Consider the following 16,618-nt stretch of genomic DNA (forward strand, 5'->3'; position numbering starts at 1 on the left):
AGCCGAGCCAGTGATGCTCATAATCTGATGAACAAATTCAAACCGCTTTAACCTCTGTATTTATAATAAATGTAACATGCATGCAGGCTTCAGGGCTTTGATGATTAGGGTTGAATATGTTTCTAGTGCTGACACCTGCTCACAAGCTACTGGAGGCATGAGGGGTTGACAGTAAATATGCCAGTTTCCCACATTTTGAACAAATGGGTGAAGGTAAATTCAGCAATGTGTCTTGTTTTTAAGGACGTGCTCTTTTCATATAATTGAGGCAGAGACAGATGTTCAACGTGAAATGATTGCCTTTTAAAACTGCTTGGAAAGAATGTGTGAATTGACAATATCTTGGCCACACACCTTCTCTTCACAAAAAGAAAAATCAGTTGTGAAACTGGAACCTGATCAGAAGTTGCCGTTTTTGTTTTTATTTCATGATATTTGAACACGTACAATTTAGCTGCATTAACCACCACTGAACTGAAACCTCCAACTGGCCCATTATCACATTATCACATCTTGTACAAAACTTCTTTCAGGGGGCACTGGGGTGGCTTTTTCAGCCTTTTGAAAATAAGGTTGTATCTTGTTTAACTTCTGTTTCAACATTTGTTGCTGATGGTATCCTTCGGAAAATTTGGCCAGTATATTGAGAACAGTAGTTGGGAGGACAAGTTGCAGCTTTACAGGACATGGATTAGAACACTTGGAATAATGCATTCAATTCTGGTCTCTCTGCTACAGGAATTTAGTTAGATTTATTGTGACATGTTCCTAAATAGTGAATGGTTTTGTTGGCGAGCAGTATAGCCAGATCATAGTCAGTAAGCACATACAGGTCATAATGTGAAAAATGGAAATGATAAGGCATACAAGTTACACTCCACAGGATGTATGCAGGCAAGATCAACACTTTTGAAATTTAAGATTCCATTCGTCAGTCTGACAATGACAGGGAAGAATCTGTTCTTGAACCTGCTGGTGTGGGTGTTCGAGCTTCTGTATCTTCTGCCTGATGCAAGAGGTTGTAGGAGGGCACCACTGGGGTTGGATGGATTTTGATGTCTCAGGCTTTGCACAGCAATGAGAGCCCATGGTTGGGAAGTTGGGTGCCGTGACGGTGTGGGGTGTGAACACAACCTTCCATAGTTGCTCGTGGAACAGGACAGAGCAGGTTCCATATCAGGCCTTGATGAACCCAGACAGTATGCTTTCTATGGTGCATGAGTAACATGCCAAATACATGAGCAGCCTCAGGAAGACGAGGCCTTTTTGTGCCTTCATTACCATTGCATCTATGTGGGAAGTCCCATGAAGGTTGTTGGTTATTGTAACTCTTGGGAAATTGACACTCTCAGCACCCTGCTCTGTTGATGGACCTGAGGGTGTGTTCTGCTCTTTTCCTTCTGAAACCAATTATAAGTTCTTTTGTTTTGTGACCATTCAGTTTTCTTTTTATAATTGCACCACGTCACCAAACCCTCCATCTCCTTCCTGTCATCTGAATCATCATTATTTATTATCCATCCCATCATAGTGTTGTCAACAGCAAACTTATAGGTGGCATTCATTCAGAATTTGACAACAATAGTGAGTATACAAGGAGTACAGTAGGGACCTGAGAATGCATTCTTGAGGGTTGCAGTGTTTGAATGTCCTCGCAGAGGAGATTCAGTTGCCTATCTTCTTGATTTGTGGTCTGTGTTTCAGGAAGCTGAGGAGTCAGTTGCACAGGGAGGAGCCAAGCCTGAGGTGTTAGTTTTGAGTTCCGTCTTGCAGGGATAATGGTGTTGAAGACTGAGCTGTAGTTGATGAGCAGAAGCCTGATTGTAGGTGGCCTTGTTGCCCAGATGTTCCAGGGATGATTGCAGGGCTGGGAAAAGGGCATCTGCTGTGGGCCTGTTGCATTAGTGGGAAAATTGCAAGGGATTGAGGCAGGCTGAAAGTCGAGAGTTCAAGTGGGCCATGACCAGCATCTCTGAGCACTTCATGATTTTGGATGCCAGAGCCACTGGGCAGTACAGATGAAGTCATATTGCATGTAGATTTTAGGACTGGGATAATGGTGGTCTTCTCAAGCAGGTGCAGAGTACAGCTTGTCAGAGGGAGACAAAGATGTCAGAGAGTACCTCCCCACAGGAATTACATGCAGAGTTGGTGCTTCAGTCCAGGTCTGTTACTTTCCTTGGGTGTTCTCACCAGGAAGACGGATCTGACAACTGCAGTGACCGATAGAACAGGTGCGTTGAGGCCTGGCGGGGCAGTGGACACCACGCTGCTGGCATTCTGTGTCAACCAAGCATAGACAGCATCAGGGTGGGAACTGTCTTTGTCCACGATCTTGCTTTGCTCAGTTTGGTTGGTTGGGGCCACTAAACTGTTCCAGTCCTGCCCCTTGGTATCTTTGATGGATTTGCTGAAGCCTTCTCCGCTGAATTTTCTGAAACAGCCCTGGTCGTCCCCTTTTGATGCTGCACTCCTGGTCTGCCGTAGGGAATGGATTAGACAGTTCATCCAAGGTTTCAAGATGATGAACAGCCAGATTGACGAGAAGCTTTTGTTTTTAACTTTAAGCTTAAACATTCATAAAAGATTTGTAAGGGGCTCAGCTTCAGGGAGAAGCTGTACAGGCCAGGGCTACTTCTCCCAGGATAAAAGGTAGGCTGGTGGGTGGCCTTCGTGTCTTTGAGGATTTCCTCTAGGTGCTCTGGTTTCCTCCATAGTCCAAAGATGTGCACTTTATGTGGCATGGCTATGCTATGGGCCCAGTGTGTCCAGAGAAAGACAGAGTGACAGGGATATGGAAGGGCACTTTGTGAGAGATGCTCTTCAGAGGGTCAGTCGGGCCTCGATGGGCCGAATGGCCTGCTTCCACACTGTGAGGACTCGATAATATCAAAGGCAGGAAAATGAGCTGCACCTGAGATTAATGCGCAGAGGGTCAGCGGCCGTTCATTATCAGAAGCAAATGACCCTGCAACGTGCTGTCCCGGGTCACTTTCGCTTTCTCTAATGCGATGAAGGGAGATGTGAAATTGGCAGTGAACAACAAGCAGTGGGACTGGAAAACGTATTTGCAAAACGATTATTCTGTTCTCCAATTATGTCATACATTGTAATTTATAATAAGCTCATCATAACTTCTTCCTGATCATCGGCTGCCAGCTCTGAATGGAAATATTACCGAAATCAGGAGCAGCAGGATGGATTTCATTTTCTATCGAACTGTGACAACTACAGGATCAATGAATGATGTGATTGAAATTTGACGTTGCGAAGTTCCAGGCTCTGTATATTTAAAATTAAATCAATCGAACAAAAACGAGGTCTGAGACTCTTTCACTGATGTTGTGGGTGGCTCTTAAAAGAGCCTTTGGATTGTCAAGTTACAGAACGGTCTCTTCACTTTTTAGTGGCGCCCCCAGCGGCGGTTTTCTTGGGCAGCAGCACGGCCTGAATATTAGGCAGCACCCCGCCCTGAGCGATGGTCACACCTCCCAGCAGCTTGTTGAGCTCCTCGTCGTTGCGCACGGCCAGCTGGAGGTGCCTGGGGATGATGCGGGTCTTCTTGTTGTCCCGGGCCGCGTTACCGGCCAGCTCGAGGATTTCAGCCGTCAGGTACTCGAGCACCGCAGCCAGATAGACCGGCGCTCCGGCACCCACACGCTCAGCATAGTTACCCTTTCTTAAGAGCCTGTGAACACGGCCCACCGGGAACTGCAGCCCAGCCCGGGACGACCGGGACTTCGCCTTCGACCGAGCTTTACCGCCACCGCCCTTTCCTCTTCCAGACATCGCCACAAACTCACAAACACTTTCACAGAGAATGCCGGAAAGCGGCCACATCCCGCCCTCTTATACCTTCGGGAGGAATGGGGGTGCGGCCATTGCTGATTGGTCACATTGTTCAGTATCTCCTAATGTCGTTTCAATGCCCAATCAGATATCTGCTTCCCTCACCAATCCGGAGAGGGCCCGGGCAGGAGGCCGGAAAATCCCGGCGCCAAATCATCAGCCGCTTTCTTTCAAACTCGAAAAGCCCGCCAATATTTAACGAAAACTCGGACGTTGAACAGAACAGAATGCGCGAATACATTTACTTTTAGATTATGAATGTATATTTGACTTCATCTCCCTTTCCCGCATTCCCGAACCGAGTGGAATGTCCATTTCTGACCTTGAATCGGATTTTCAAAAACTTAAATGCAAGCGGCAAAAAGGGGCCGAAATCTGCACTCTGCACCTGCATATTCATTTCACATTTCAAAAACACCTCGATATGTTAATAAACCAAACGATAACTTTTTTTTCCCTGAAAGAGAGCATTAATCGTGCGCACCATCTTTAGACACTATTTTAAATTGCCTGTTCCGTCAAGACCCTTTACTTTTTGTTTCCTCGAAAGGTTTGACGTCCTTCTTCAAATCTCCAATATATCGAGGCCCAAACTATTCGTACATTCCTCAGACACCTGCCAGCGTGTCTTGGTATCAGTTTTACTCGGAGTACCTTGGTCACAGACGAGTGCTGACGTGCTGTGACCAGTGCTTTTTGCTTTCTGTTGATTTGACAAATTTTACTCTCTCTCCCACTTCGGCTCTCCAATCAGTGTCACTATCAGTTTCTGCTGCAAGATATGAGTGTAGTTATCCATGTAGCCTGTCAATTTCTGCAATGTCAATATGTCTGTTTAGTTATCCATTTATATTTCTCATTTTCTGCTCCGTGAGAGTGTGTGTGTGAGAGTGTGTATGTGTGTAGTTACCAATACATAGGTGTCAGATACTGCACTGTTGATATGCATATAGTTATCAAAGTGTACCTGTCAGTTCAAGCTGTATGACATTGGGAGGGTTATTACCAAGCTGTTCCTGTCCATTTCTGCTTCATGGATACGTGAAGTTCATGATCAGTACGTACCTATGAGAATCTGCTTGTGAAAATTGGAGTGTAGTTACATTGAACATTACAGCACAGTACAGGCCCTTCAGCCCTCAATAGTATGCCAACCTGTCATACCGATCTGAAGTCCATCTAACCTACACTATTCCATGTATGTCCACATGCTAATCCAATGACAACTTAAATGTACCTAAAGTTGGTGAATCTACTGCCATTATCACACCGCACCTAAAAAAAACTGTTAAGTCTGTGGATATTTAAATGCATTTATAAAATTGGACCTGTGAAGTTATGCTGTGAAACTGGAGTGTTAGCAACAGAGAAGAACGGATTGTTGATATGCTGTGGATATATAAGCGTAGTTATCATTTGGGTACATGTAGTTTGATATGTGAGCATAAATATTAATTTGTACATATCATTTTTCAAATGTGAATTTGAGAATGGTATAGCAAACTTTTTTTCCATATATGAGAGAGTGTCAACCTGTTTTTTGCCTGTTTCTACAGGGTGAATGATTGAGCAGAGGAATCAACACATGCTTGTCAGTTTCTATTTGACAACACGGCTGAACTTTGGCAGCCAGTAATATTCTCTGTGACGATGCAATTTGTTATGTGGTAGCTGTTATCAGAGTCATTTAATGCAGATTATATTCAGTTTGAGTGTGTATTTTGGACAAGTATTCAGTCTGTCCATCTTCAAAAACGGTGTAAATGTCAATGGGCTGTGAATGCAGAAATGTGATGTTGTTGACTTGGTCAGTGAGCTGTCATGTTTTTGTTCGGACGTTTTGCCACCATGCTAGGTGACATCATCAGTGGAGCCTCTGCTGATGCAATGTGATTCTCCTCTGCTTGGAATTTGCACTGTCAGGTCTGTTATGCTGAGTACTGTCATTTCAGTTTTGATCTATATGGGTTTATACATGGGGTCCAATTCTATGTTTGTGTGGAGAACAATGTCTCTAGGAATTCCTTAACATGTCTATGTTTGGCTTAGGCTGCTATGGTTATCTTACACAACAAAAATAAAAGGTGCTGGAAAAAGCTCAGGTCAGGCAGCATCGGTGAAGGGAAAAACAGAGAGTTAGCCTTGCGGGTCCAGTAACCTTTCCTCAGAACCAGTTACTGCTGAGCTGCAGAGCTTGTCCAGCAAGTCTGTCTTTTGTTCCTGATTTACAGCATCCACAGTTCTTTCTTTTTAATATGGTAACTTTGCCCCATTTCAACTGATGGCCTTGGTTGTCTGAATGTATCACATATTCAGACAATAAAGGCCATCAGGTTAACATGGGACAAAGTAACCATGGTAGCCCAAGCCAAACACAGACACACAGCAATTCCGAGAGGCATGGTTTTCCATGCATACTTCAATCAACAAGATTATAGAATCGGACCCCAAAAATGAAAACTCAGACAGATCAAAACCAGAAGTGATAGTAGTCACCATAATGGACCATACAGTATAAATTCCACAGGGCGTGGAATAACATTGACTCATTGGAGGCTCCACTGATGATACCACTGAGCATGGTGATGAAATATATGAAGAAAAGCAAGCCAGCTCAACATTATCCGCTATCCGAGCTGCAGATCTCGCAAAACACTTGAAATGCTGAAATTTGTTCGAACTGGGCAGGTGTGCATTGTGAATGGTGGAAAAAAACAAAACTTCTATTTCCTCTGTGTTGTTGGAACAAATCTCACTGGAAATTGACCTCAATGTGTGTCTGACTCAATCTGGTCTGTGACTGTGGAAAGGATGCTCTCTGCTCTGACAGCGGTAACATACCTTCCGTTTGTTAGAAGCAGCTGGTCACACTTGGCTTTGTGCCGAGGGAATATTACTTTCTCTTAGTCCCTCACGTATTTGCCTGGAGGAAGACAGAAGAAAACCCTCCTGCAAGTCAACATCAGCCAAGTTCAGTGATATTTCATTATTGGATGCAATGTTCAGTTAATAATCATTACAATATTTAATTTCAAGCCAGGAATCTGAACAGAATTAGGTGTTTGATTCCACTCTTGATCTGAGCTGCTTCTTTGTCTTGTGATTTTTCTTTTTGTTAATTCCATCCCAATTGAGTGAAGTCCAGAAACAAACTAAGTGTCCAGATCCATGAATGGGACTACACAATGTGAGTGGGTCTGTGGATATGAGTTTATTTGTTGATCTATTCATGTCTCACACATTGGTGAGCCTTTGTTAAATTACTTATGTATTCACACAGCAGAGACTGACGGGGACCTGTGAGATTCTGCCCTGTGTTTATTTGAGAAGTTATCAAATTGGACTTGACTGTGATTATTTTTTTTCCCCCCTTTGTGAATATGAGAATGCCGTTGTAAGTCTTTACCTGATTGTTGGTGATGTGGGAATGTTCGTGTCAGTGTCTGCAAGGTGAGTATACTTATCCATCTGTGCCAGTCGTTTTCTGCTATCTGAATGTCAGAGAGCAGGCTTCAGACTGTGCTTCTCAGTTTCTGCTATGTCAACACGTGAGCTTGGCTTTTCATCTTTACCTGTCAGTTCCGAGCTTTGAATGTGTGGGTGCAGTTGTTAGCGTAACCTTGAATGTTTCTGCTTGTAAAAATGCACCATATTCATTCAATCCTAACAGTCATTTTCAGACATGTGAATATGAAAATGTAGTTATCCGTCTGTGATTGTCAGTTTCTGTTCTGTAATTATGAGACTGTGCTTTTCAGTGCGTACCAACCAATTTCTGTTGTATGAATGAGATTGTCATTATCAATCTGAACCTTGTCAGTGTCTCCCCAGTGAATATTCTTGTGTAATTATCAGGATTATACCTCTAGGTTTCTGCTGTGAATTATTAATTAATTAGTTCTCTTGCTTTCTTGTAACATTTTGCAGGAAGGATTATCCCATCCCTGTCACATATTGCAAAGCAAATGTGTGGCTATGGTTATCAAATCTGTACACTCAGTTTTTGCCATGTGAATGAGAGGGTGCAGTTATCAATCTCAGTTTCTGCAATGATAATGGAAGTGCAATTATCAGTCTCTGTCAGTTTCTGCTGTATCCATAGATGGGTTTAGTTATTATCAGTACATGTCAGTTTCCGTCACATAAGTGTGTGAGTGTTATCAACCTGCCCCTGACAGTTACTGTAATGCAGGTGGGTGACTGTAGTTATTAAGCTGTAGCTCTCTGTTACTGCCATGTGAATGAGTGTAGCTGTGCACCTACACATCAGTTGCTGGTGGTCAATGCATGAGTGTAGTTGTCACTTCTATACCTGTTTTGTATTTGCTTGTCAATCTGAGTTTAGTAATCGATCAGTTATTGTCAGATTCTGCTGTGAAAATCTGATAGTTATCAAACTGTACCTGTCAGTTTAAACAAATATGAAACTGGGAGTTTTATTATTAATCTGTTTCTGTCAGTTTTTGCTGTGTGGATATGATAGATTTGTGATCAAAAGTTCAGGAATAGTGCCAGATGACTGGAGGATAGCAAATGTGGTTTCCCTGTTCAAGAAGGGGAGTAGAGACAACCCTGGTAATTATAGACCAGTGAGCCTTACCACAGTTGTTGGTAAAGTGTTGGAAAAGGTTATAAGGGATCGGATTTATATTCTAGAAAAGAATAAAATTGATTAGGGATAGTCAGCATGGTTTTGTTAACGGAAGGTCGTGCCTCACAAACCTTAGAGTTCTTTGAGAAGGTGACCAAACAGGTAGATGAGAGTAAACCGGTTGATGTGGTGTTTATCGATTTCAGCAAGGCATTTGATAAGATTCCCCACAAGACGCTATTGTGCAAAATGCGGAGGAATGGAATTGTGGGAGATATAGCAGTTTAGATCGGAAATTGGCCTGCTGAAAGAAGACAGAGGGTGGTAGTTGATGGGAAATGTTCATCCTGGAGAGCAGTTACTAATGGTGTACCGCAAGGGTCGCTGTTGGGTCCACTGCTGTTTGTCATTTTTATAAATGACCTGGATGAGGGCGTAGAAGGATGGGTTAGTACATTTGCAGACGACACCAAAGGTCGGTGGAGCTGTGGATAGTGACGAAGGATGCTGTAGGTTGCAGAGAGTCATCGATAAGCTGCAGAGCTGGGCTGAGAGGTGGGAAATAGATTTTAATGCAGACAAGTATGAGGTGATGCACTTTGGTAGGAGTAACCAGAAGGCAAAGTACAGGGCTAATGGTAAGATTCTTAGTAGTGTAGATGAGCAGAGAGATCTCGGCGTCCATGTACACAGATCCTTGAAAGTTGCCACCCAGGTTGACAGGGGTGTTAAGGTGGCATACAGTGTTTCAGCTTTTATTCATCGAGTTCTGGAACCAAGAGGTTATGGTGAAGCCATACAAAACTCTGGTGCGGCTGCACTTGGAGCATTGTGTACAGTTCTGGTCACCGCATTATAAGAAGGATGTGGAAGCTTTGGAAATGGTGCAGAGGAGATTTACTAGGATGTTGCCTGATATGGAGGGAAGGTCTTGAGGAAAGGCTGAGGGACTTACATTACAGAGAAGGTGGTTGAGAGGTGACTTGAAACATATAAAATAATCAGAGGGTTAGATAGGGTGGATAGGGAGAACCGTTTTCCTCGGATGGTGACGGTGAGCACAAGGGGGCATAGCTTTAAATTGAGGGGTGAAAGATATAGGACAGATGTCTGAGGTAATTTCTTGACTCAGTAGTAAGGGAATGGAACACTTTGCCTGCAACGGTAGTAGATTCGCCAACTTTGGGTACATTTAAGGCGTCATTGGATAAGTATATGGATGTACATGGAATAGCGTAGGTTAGATGGGCTTGAGATCGGTATGACAGGTCGGCACAACAACATCGAGGGCCAAAGGGCCTGTACTGTGCTGTAATGTTCTACGTTCTATGTTTTGTCATTAACTACCAGACGAATGTCCGAGTCCATTTACCGGTCAGTCCCTGTCAGTTTCAGCTGTGTGTCTGAGTGTGCAGTTATAAATCTGTAACTGGTAGTCTCTGTTACATGACTATTTCAGGACATTTATCAATCGTTCCCTATCAGCCAGTGAGTGTGCTGTGAATGTGCTTAGCAATTTGGATTTGCCAGTCCTGGTATTGAAATATAAATAATTTCTCCTTGTCAGTTTCTGCTCGGTGTGTCAATGAGTGGAGTTAGAAATCTGTACCTATAATGTTTATACCACATGAATAAGAGTACAGATGTCAATCTTTCTCTGTCTGTTTCTGCTCTGTGAATATCGAAGTATATAGTTATCAATCTGTACATGCCAGCTGCTGCTTTGTGAACCTCCGAGTTTAGTTATCAGCCCAAGCCTGTCAGTTTCTGCTTTAAGAACGCAGGAGTGCAGTTATCAGCCTGTGCCTGTCAGTTATTGCTCCATGCATTTGTTTTGTGCAATGGATTGTGTGATGTAAAAGCAAAAAGGTTTTGTAACTCCAAGAGAGCAGAGTCTAACTGACAGAAATTGTATCAAGGGCTGTTCTTCAAGGTGACATCAGCTTTTCTGTGTACACAGGAACAGAATTTTGTGAATAATGCTGAGGGAATAGATTGATGTGGCATTCCTTTCTTTGAGTCTAAAGAAAAGGGCAATGAACAAATCAACTGTATTCAGCTGAATGACCACGAGGTTCCTTCTACAGGGAAGGGTATCGGCTAATTCACTTAAATTATACTACCATGGATATAACAGAACCCTGCTGTTGTGCAATGGCACATGGCATCGGCAATACACTGACAATGCGCTGTCGTGGGGATGAAGAAAGAAAAAGGAATTGTATTTTCTGTCTTACAGTGGAGAAGATTTAACCTTATTGAATATGGTCAAACTGTGAGAAAGTAAAATTTGACAATTACAAGATTTAGTTAAATGGATCATTCTTCGTTGCTTTAAATGATGATTACATCACTAACGTGAAGAAACAGCATTCTGTTTTCTTGCGTGTTTCTGGAATATTTCATTGGGAGGGACAAGTGACACTAGAAAACTGTTTAACTTAGTTGCCAAATTCACTTCAATGCTTCACCCCACACAAAAAGAAGAAATTTTGCAAGACAGACGGAAAATATGGTTTCTATTCCTGAAGGTGAACACATTGAGAATCACGCTGTGATAAGGTAGATTGGCAAATCGTATACTGCCATGGCACACTTATTGAAATGGAATGCTGGCTGAACGGGATCAGAAATGTCAGGTGCTTGTTTTTGTCTACTATCAACCCCATGGGCTGAAAGGTATTTTTTTCTGTCTGGTAGACTCTCTTGCTTTTCTTAAAACAGAGCTGTAAACATTTTCTATGTATTTGCTTCTGTTCCCTGCAGTGTGTATGACAACAATGTATACCCAGTCTTTGTATGTTATGTGTTGATACAATGAGCATATTTGGGACTCAGTCAGCAGCTTTGTCTATGTGTTTGCATGTGCTCAGTAGTGATTTGCTACTTGTCAGACGTGGTTGTTCAAACTATGTAACATGATGTCTTCCTTTGAGGGGGTAACAAGGTGTAGAGCTGGATGAACACAGCAGGTCAGGCAGCAGAGGAGCAGGAGAGCTGACATTTTTGGACTGGACCCTTCTGTCAGAAATGGGGGGGGGGGGGGGGGGGGGAAGGGAAGAGAAGAGAAAGGGACTCTGCAATAAATAGAGAGAAGTGAGGAGATGATGACGAAAGGTGGATAAAGGACCAGATAGGTGGAGAAAAGATGGCCAGTCAAGGAGGCAGGGCTGGAGCCAGTAACGGTAAGTGTAGGGAGGGAGGTCAGATGTGGGTTGAGGGAAGGCTGACAGGTCAAGGAGGCAGGGCTAAGGTTAGTAGGCCAAAGTGCCGGTGGGGGTTGATCAGTGAGGTGGGAGAACCAGATTGGTTGGAGAAAAGATGGACAGGTCAAGGAGGCAGGGATGGGTTTGGGGTGGACAGATTTTGACGCCCTTGTTGAGAACATTGTGCTGCAGGGCTCCCAAGTGAAATACGAGCTGCTGCTCGTGCACCCTACCGGTGGCAATGTTGTGGCACTGGAGGCGGCCTGGGATGGACATGTCGTCCAACGAGTGGGAGGGGGTGTTGAAGTGGTTCATGACTGGGGAGGTGCAGTCGTTTGTCACGATGTGAGCGTAGGTGTTCAAAGTGGTTTCCAAGCCTCCGCTTGGTTTCCCCAATGTAGAGGGGGCCACATCGGGAACAGTGGACACAACACAATGTATTACTGGACATACAGATGAACATCTGTTTAACATGGAAGGTTTTCTTGGGACCTGGGATGGAGATAAGGGGAGAGAGATATTGGGGCAGGTGTAGCACTTCCTGTGGTTCCAGTGAAATGTGCCAGGGGCGGTGGGGCTATGGGGAGTGTGGAGTGGACGAGGGAGTCAGAGAGAGCGGTCCCTCTGGAAGGTTGATAGGGTTGGGGAGGGAAAAGTGTCCTTGGGAGTGGGGTGAGATTGAAGGTGGCAGAAGTGGCGGAGGAAGATGCGTTGAATCCTGAGTTTGTTGGAGTGATCCGTGATGACAAAGGAGATTCTGTCTTTTTTGTTATTGTGAAGAGGTTGTCTAAGGGGCAAGTTGCAGAAATGAGAGCGATGAGGTCAAGGGCATATTCAGCCACTGTGGAGTGGAAATGGCAGTCCTTGAAAAACAAGGACGTCTGCAATGACCGGGATTGGAATGCCTCATCTCGGGAGCAGATGAAACAGAGGAAGGAATTGGGAATAGGGGATGGCATTCTTGCAGGAAGGTAGGGGAGGGGAGGTGTATTCTAGGTAGCTGTGACAGTCGGTTGGCTTGAATTAGTTACCAGTTTCCAGAAATGCAAACAAACAGAGTTGTCCAGGAAGGAGAGAGATGTACTTAAGATGGTCCAGGTGAAGTTAAACTTGGGGTGGAAGCTGTTAGTAAAGTGGATGAACTGTGAGTTCCTTGAGGGAGTACGAGGTGGCACCGATACAGTCATCGAAATAACAGAGGAAGAGGTGGGGGTGGGGACAGTGTAGCTGCAGAAGAGGGGCTGGTCCATGTATCCTACAAGAAGCAGGAATAGCTTGGGCCCATGCGGGTACCCGTGGCCACCCAATTTGACTGCAGAAAGTGGGAGCGTGAGAGACAGTGTGCATCAACGGGGCAGTCGGGTATGTGGATTTTGGGGATAAGGCAGAAACAGTTAACATGGCGTTGGGGAAAGATGAGGTCAGAGGCTGTTGGCAGGACAGCACCTGAGGTGCTGAGGTTGTGGATGGTCTGGGAGTTGATATTGTTTTGGCGATTGGGGCAGGGTCATGATCAAAGGGGGTGGTAGGAGGAGTCTCTCTATCCGGTTTGAGATATTATAAAATACCTTTCCTAAATGCAAACTTGATTCAGTTCCTGTTTTCAGTACTTTCAACAAGGAGTTAGCTGTTAACATTTCAAACATGATGTGAATGTTAATGGGTGACAAATGATATTAATTGGAACGAGCATGATGTCAATTGACAATGAAAACAAAAAAAATAAACTTGCCTTTCCTCAGTTGTGCTTGGTTAGTTGTTTCCTTGGACAAGTTTCTGGAAATTGAGCTCAAAACAAGTCTGATCCAATCCACTCTGACTCTGGAAAAGATATTCTCCATTCTGATCGCAGGAACATGCCTGGTGTTAGTTAGAAGCAACTGCTCACACTTGGCTTTGTAACAAGGAAATATTGTTTCTTCGAGTACTTTCCTGGAGGAAGACAGAAGAGTTATCTCCTGTAAATCAACATCAGCCAAATTTGACAATATCAATCAGATTAACATATATTCAGTGAACAGTTTTTAGGGTGTTTCGTTTCTTGAACTTCACCTCCCAAAGCAACAGAACTCCAAAATAAACCTGTTGGACCACAGCAGAGAATTCTCTTGACACAGTCTTTTCTTTAAAGGGCATCAATTCAAACACAAGTCTGATTCCATTCTTACATCGAGCTGCTCCTTGTCTGAGGAATTGTTTTTCAAATATGTAATTCGATACCAACGGAGTGAGATTCAGAAACTGAGCAATAATTGCAAAGCTCCATCTGAGGTGCGACCTGAAGATGCTACACTGTTGACACAGCTCATGTTACCAGATCCCAACACACTGTTGAAAAGAACAGCAGCCGCTGTTTCAAATGTGTTTTTTCCCCCCCGAGACGTATAATCTGTTAACTCCAATCTACGTCCTTTATCGGAAGCCCCACAACTGGCAGCTAACAGCGTGAAACAGCAGCCAAACAATGAATTTCCATCAGTGTTTAGAAGACTAAAAGCTACAAGACTGATCCCCAGCAGCAGCTTCTTGCCGCTGTGTCTCCCTCCGCAGGCCCACACACAGCCCGAGAAAGGCCTCTCTCTCCCCGCCCCCAGGCCGCTCACTCCAAGTTCCGGGACCAGTTCCTGCTCCCCTCCGCCTCTGACCAACAGCCCCCGGTTCTCCCTGAACTGAGCGCGAATCAGTGCCGGTCTCGGAGCCCCTTCTGTGTCCCAGACTCACATCTCGATGCGCTGCTGGAAGGAGCCTGCTGTTCCCTCGCTTCCCTGGGCGCTGGTCTCTCCATTGCGGCCTGTTTCAAACAAACCTCTTCCATTCACTGAGTCAACACTCCTCAATGCCAGCGCTGGGGGAGGGTCTCACGCATGCGCTCCTTTCATCGGCTGCCGGCGTCTTGGTGGTTTGGGAGTAAGGAACACCCCTGCGCTGCTAACACACCAATTTGCTTGAAACCGACCTTGCCCACAGCGCGGACAGGACACGGGATCATTGCCTGATCTGTCTGCAACAGGCAGGAGGGAAGCGCGGATATTGATACAGCCCAGGCAAACTGATCAACCAGCCGTGTAACCGTGGGTAATCAATCTTATCAAACACGCCGAATTAAACATCTTCAAAGAGATTAATTGCAAAATCCCTTTTTTTCGGGACATGTTTATTTCTCCCAGATTGTAAGCATTCCGAACACAATTTGTAATTACTGCCTGAAATGTCTTTCGCAGGTAAATGGGAGGAATACACCGTTAAAACATCGCCAGAGGTCCTAACATCAAAATTAAACAAATTAACATTCCTGGAAGGGTTAATGAGATGCATGTACTGCATTATGTAAGATTTGTGTCTGGGCAGAATTACAAGTCGCGGTATGAAATAGCCAGATGCAGTTCCAGTGACTCTCCCCATGTGATACCATCCCCATTCTCAGTTTCTGCTCTCGGAAATGTGATATTTAAGTTACTCGAATCAATTCAAGTTTATGCTGTGTCTGCACTCGGATCCGGGACAGGGATCATTTGAGAGATAGACGGAATTGCAGATGCTGGACAATCTGAAATAACAAGGTGTAGAGTCGGATGGACAGAGCAAGCCAAGCAGCACCAGAGAAGCAGGAAGAAGGATCTGGGCCTGAAACGTCAGCTTTCCTGCTCCTCTGATGCTGCTTGGCCTGTTATGGTCATCCAGCTCTGCACCATGTTATTTCAGGGATCATTCGATCCAGGCTCAGCTCTCTCCTGAAAGATGTGGCGGCTCTGAGAAGAGCCTTTGGGTTCAGTTTGTTACATGTTACACGGACTGCTTCATTTCTTTGCTGCTTTCTTGGTCACTTTCGCTTTGGGCTTGGCCTTCGGTTTCCTCGATTTCGGGGCCGGCTTTGCGGCCTTGGGGCTCTTGGTCTTTATCACCTTCTTCACGGGAGTCTTTTTCTTCGGCGCTGCTTTCTTCGCCGGTTTCTTCGGCGTTGCTGCCTTCTTGCCGCCCGCTTTCTTGCCGGTTGCTTTCTTGGCTGGGGACTTCTTCGCTGCCACCTTCTTGGCCGTTGTTTTCTTCACGGCTGCTTTCTTGGCGGCTGCTGCTGGTCTCGCCTTCTTTCCCACTTTTGCCTTGACTGGATTCTTTGCGAGTTTGAAGGAGCCGGAGACGCCCTGGCCCTTCACCAGAACCAGGGAGCCTTTCGCCAGGCACCTCTTGGTCGCCATCCTGATCTGTGCATTTTGCTTCTCCACATTGACCCCGCTTCTCTGCAGCGCCTTCTTTATAGTGACCAGAGACGTCCCCTTCCGATCGCTGTTCTCCCCGACAATCTTCACAATCCGCTCGCCCAACCCGGGACCGGCTGGTTTCTTCCTGGGAGCCGCCGCCTTCTTCTTCTTTGGAGACTTGGGTTTGGTGCTGCCGGAGGCTGGAGGAGCCGTTTCGGCGGCTGCACTGTCGCTCATGTCGGGAACTCTGCGCTGAATCTCTCTCTGTCAAACTGAACTGGGTCAGCAATGAAGCTGCTGGTGGCGGCACTGAGCAACTTAAAGGCAGCGAGCGGACGGCGCGGAGACAACCTGCCCTCAGCTCCCTGCTCCTGCTGCCTGCCTGTCTCTCGGCACAAACTCTCCAATTCCTCTGCCATTCCGCATCTCCAGAGAGCCAGGCTCGATCGTTCCTGACCCTGACACAGGAAGGTTTGCGGCTGAAAGGTTTTCACTCGAATTGACGGCTCCGTTGTCGATTTTACCGCATTTTGCTGCTGCACTGATCGCGCTGTCTGAGCTGAGCGCTGGCATTATCATCATTTTTAGACTGAAATCTTGAAATCAACAAATATATTGCCTTGAATTCTATCTTTAGGGTTTAGTGGAGGAGCAGGGGGATGATTTGAAATGAAAATCTTTTTGATTTGCACAAGAGAGACGTGGAAATATCATGATATGAGCGGACACACAAGCACATTTCCGTGTGACTATCCCGCCCGCCCTTTTCCTAC

At 45.1% G+C, this 16,618-nt stretch overlaps 3 protein-coding genes across 3 annotated transcripts in view; 1 reads left to right on the forward strand and 2 right to left on the reverse strand.

Annotated features, from left to right (window-relative positions):
* The window catches only part of LOC132207179 (uncharacterized), an 87,709-nt gene extending 71,592 nt beyond the window's left edge, over positions 1–16,117 (reverse strand). Inside the window, 1 exon segment of the mRNA XM_059642391.1 lies at positions 15,582–16,117. Within this exon segment, the coding sequence (XP_059498374.1) occupies positions 15,582–16,082 (501 nt within the window). The 5' untranslated portion in view covers positions 16,083–16,117.
* The window catches only part of LOC132207190 (histone H3-like), a 913,943-nt gene that overhangs the window by 9,268 nt on the left and 888,057 nt on the right, over positions 1–16,618 (forward strand). The gene's annotated exons all lie outside the window — the stretch shown is intronic.
* Positions 734–3,804, reverse strand: LOC132207090 (late histone H2A.2.2-like). The gene has a single exon (XM_059642256.1). It carries the CDS (start codon positions 3,787–3,789, stop codon positions 3,397–3,399), a length of 393 nt encoding a protein of 130 aa, XP_059498239.1. The 5' UTR covers positions 3,790–3,804; the 3' UTR covers positions 734–3,396.

Source organism: Stegostoma tigrinum, chromosome 44 (assembly GCF_030684315.1).
Source record: "Stegostoma tigrinum isolate sSteTig4 chromosome 44, sSteTig4.hap1, whole genome shotgun sequence".
NCBI lineage: Eukaryota > Metazoa > Chordata > Chondrichthyes > Orectolobiformes > Stegostomatidae > Stegostoma > Stegostoma tigrinum.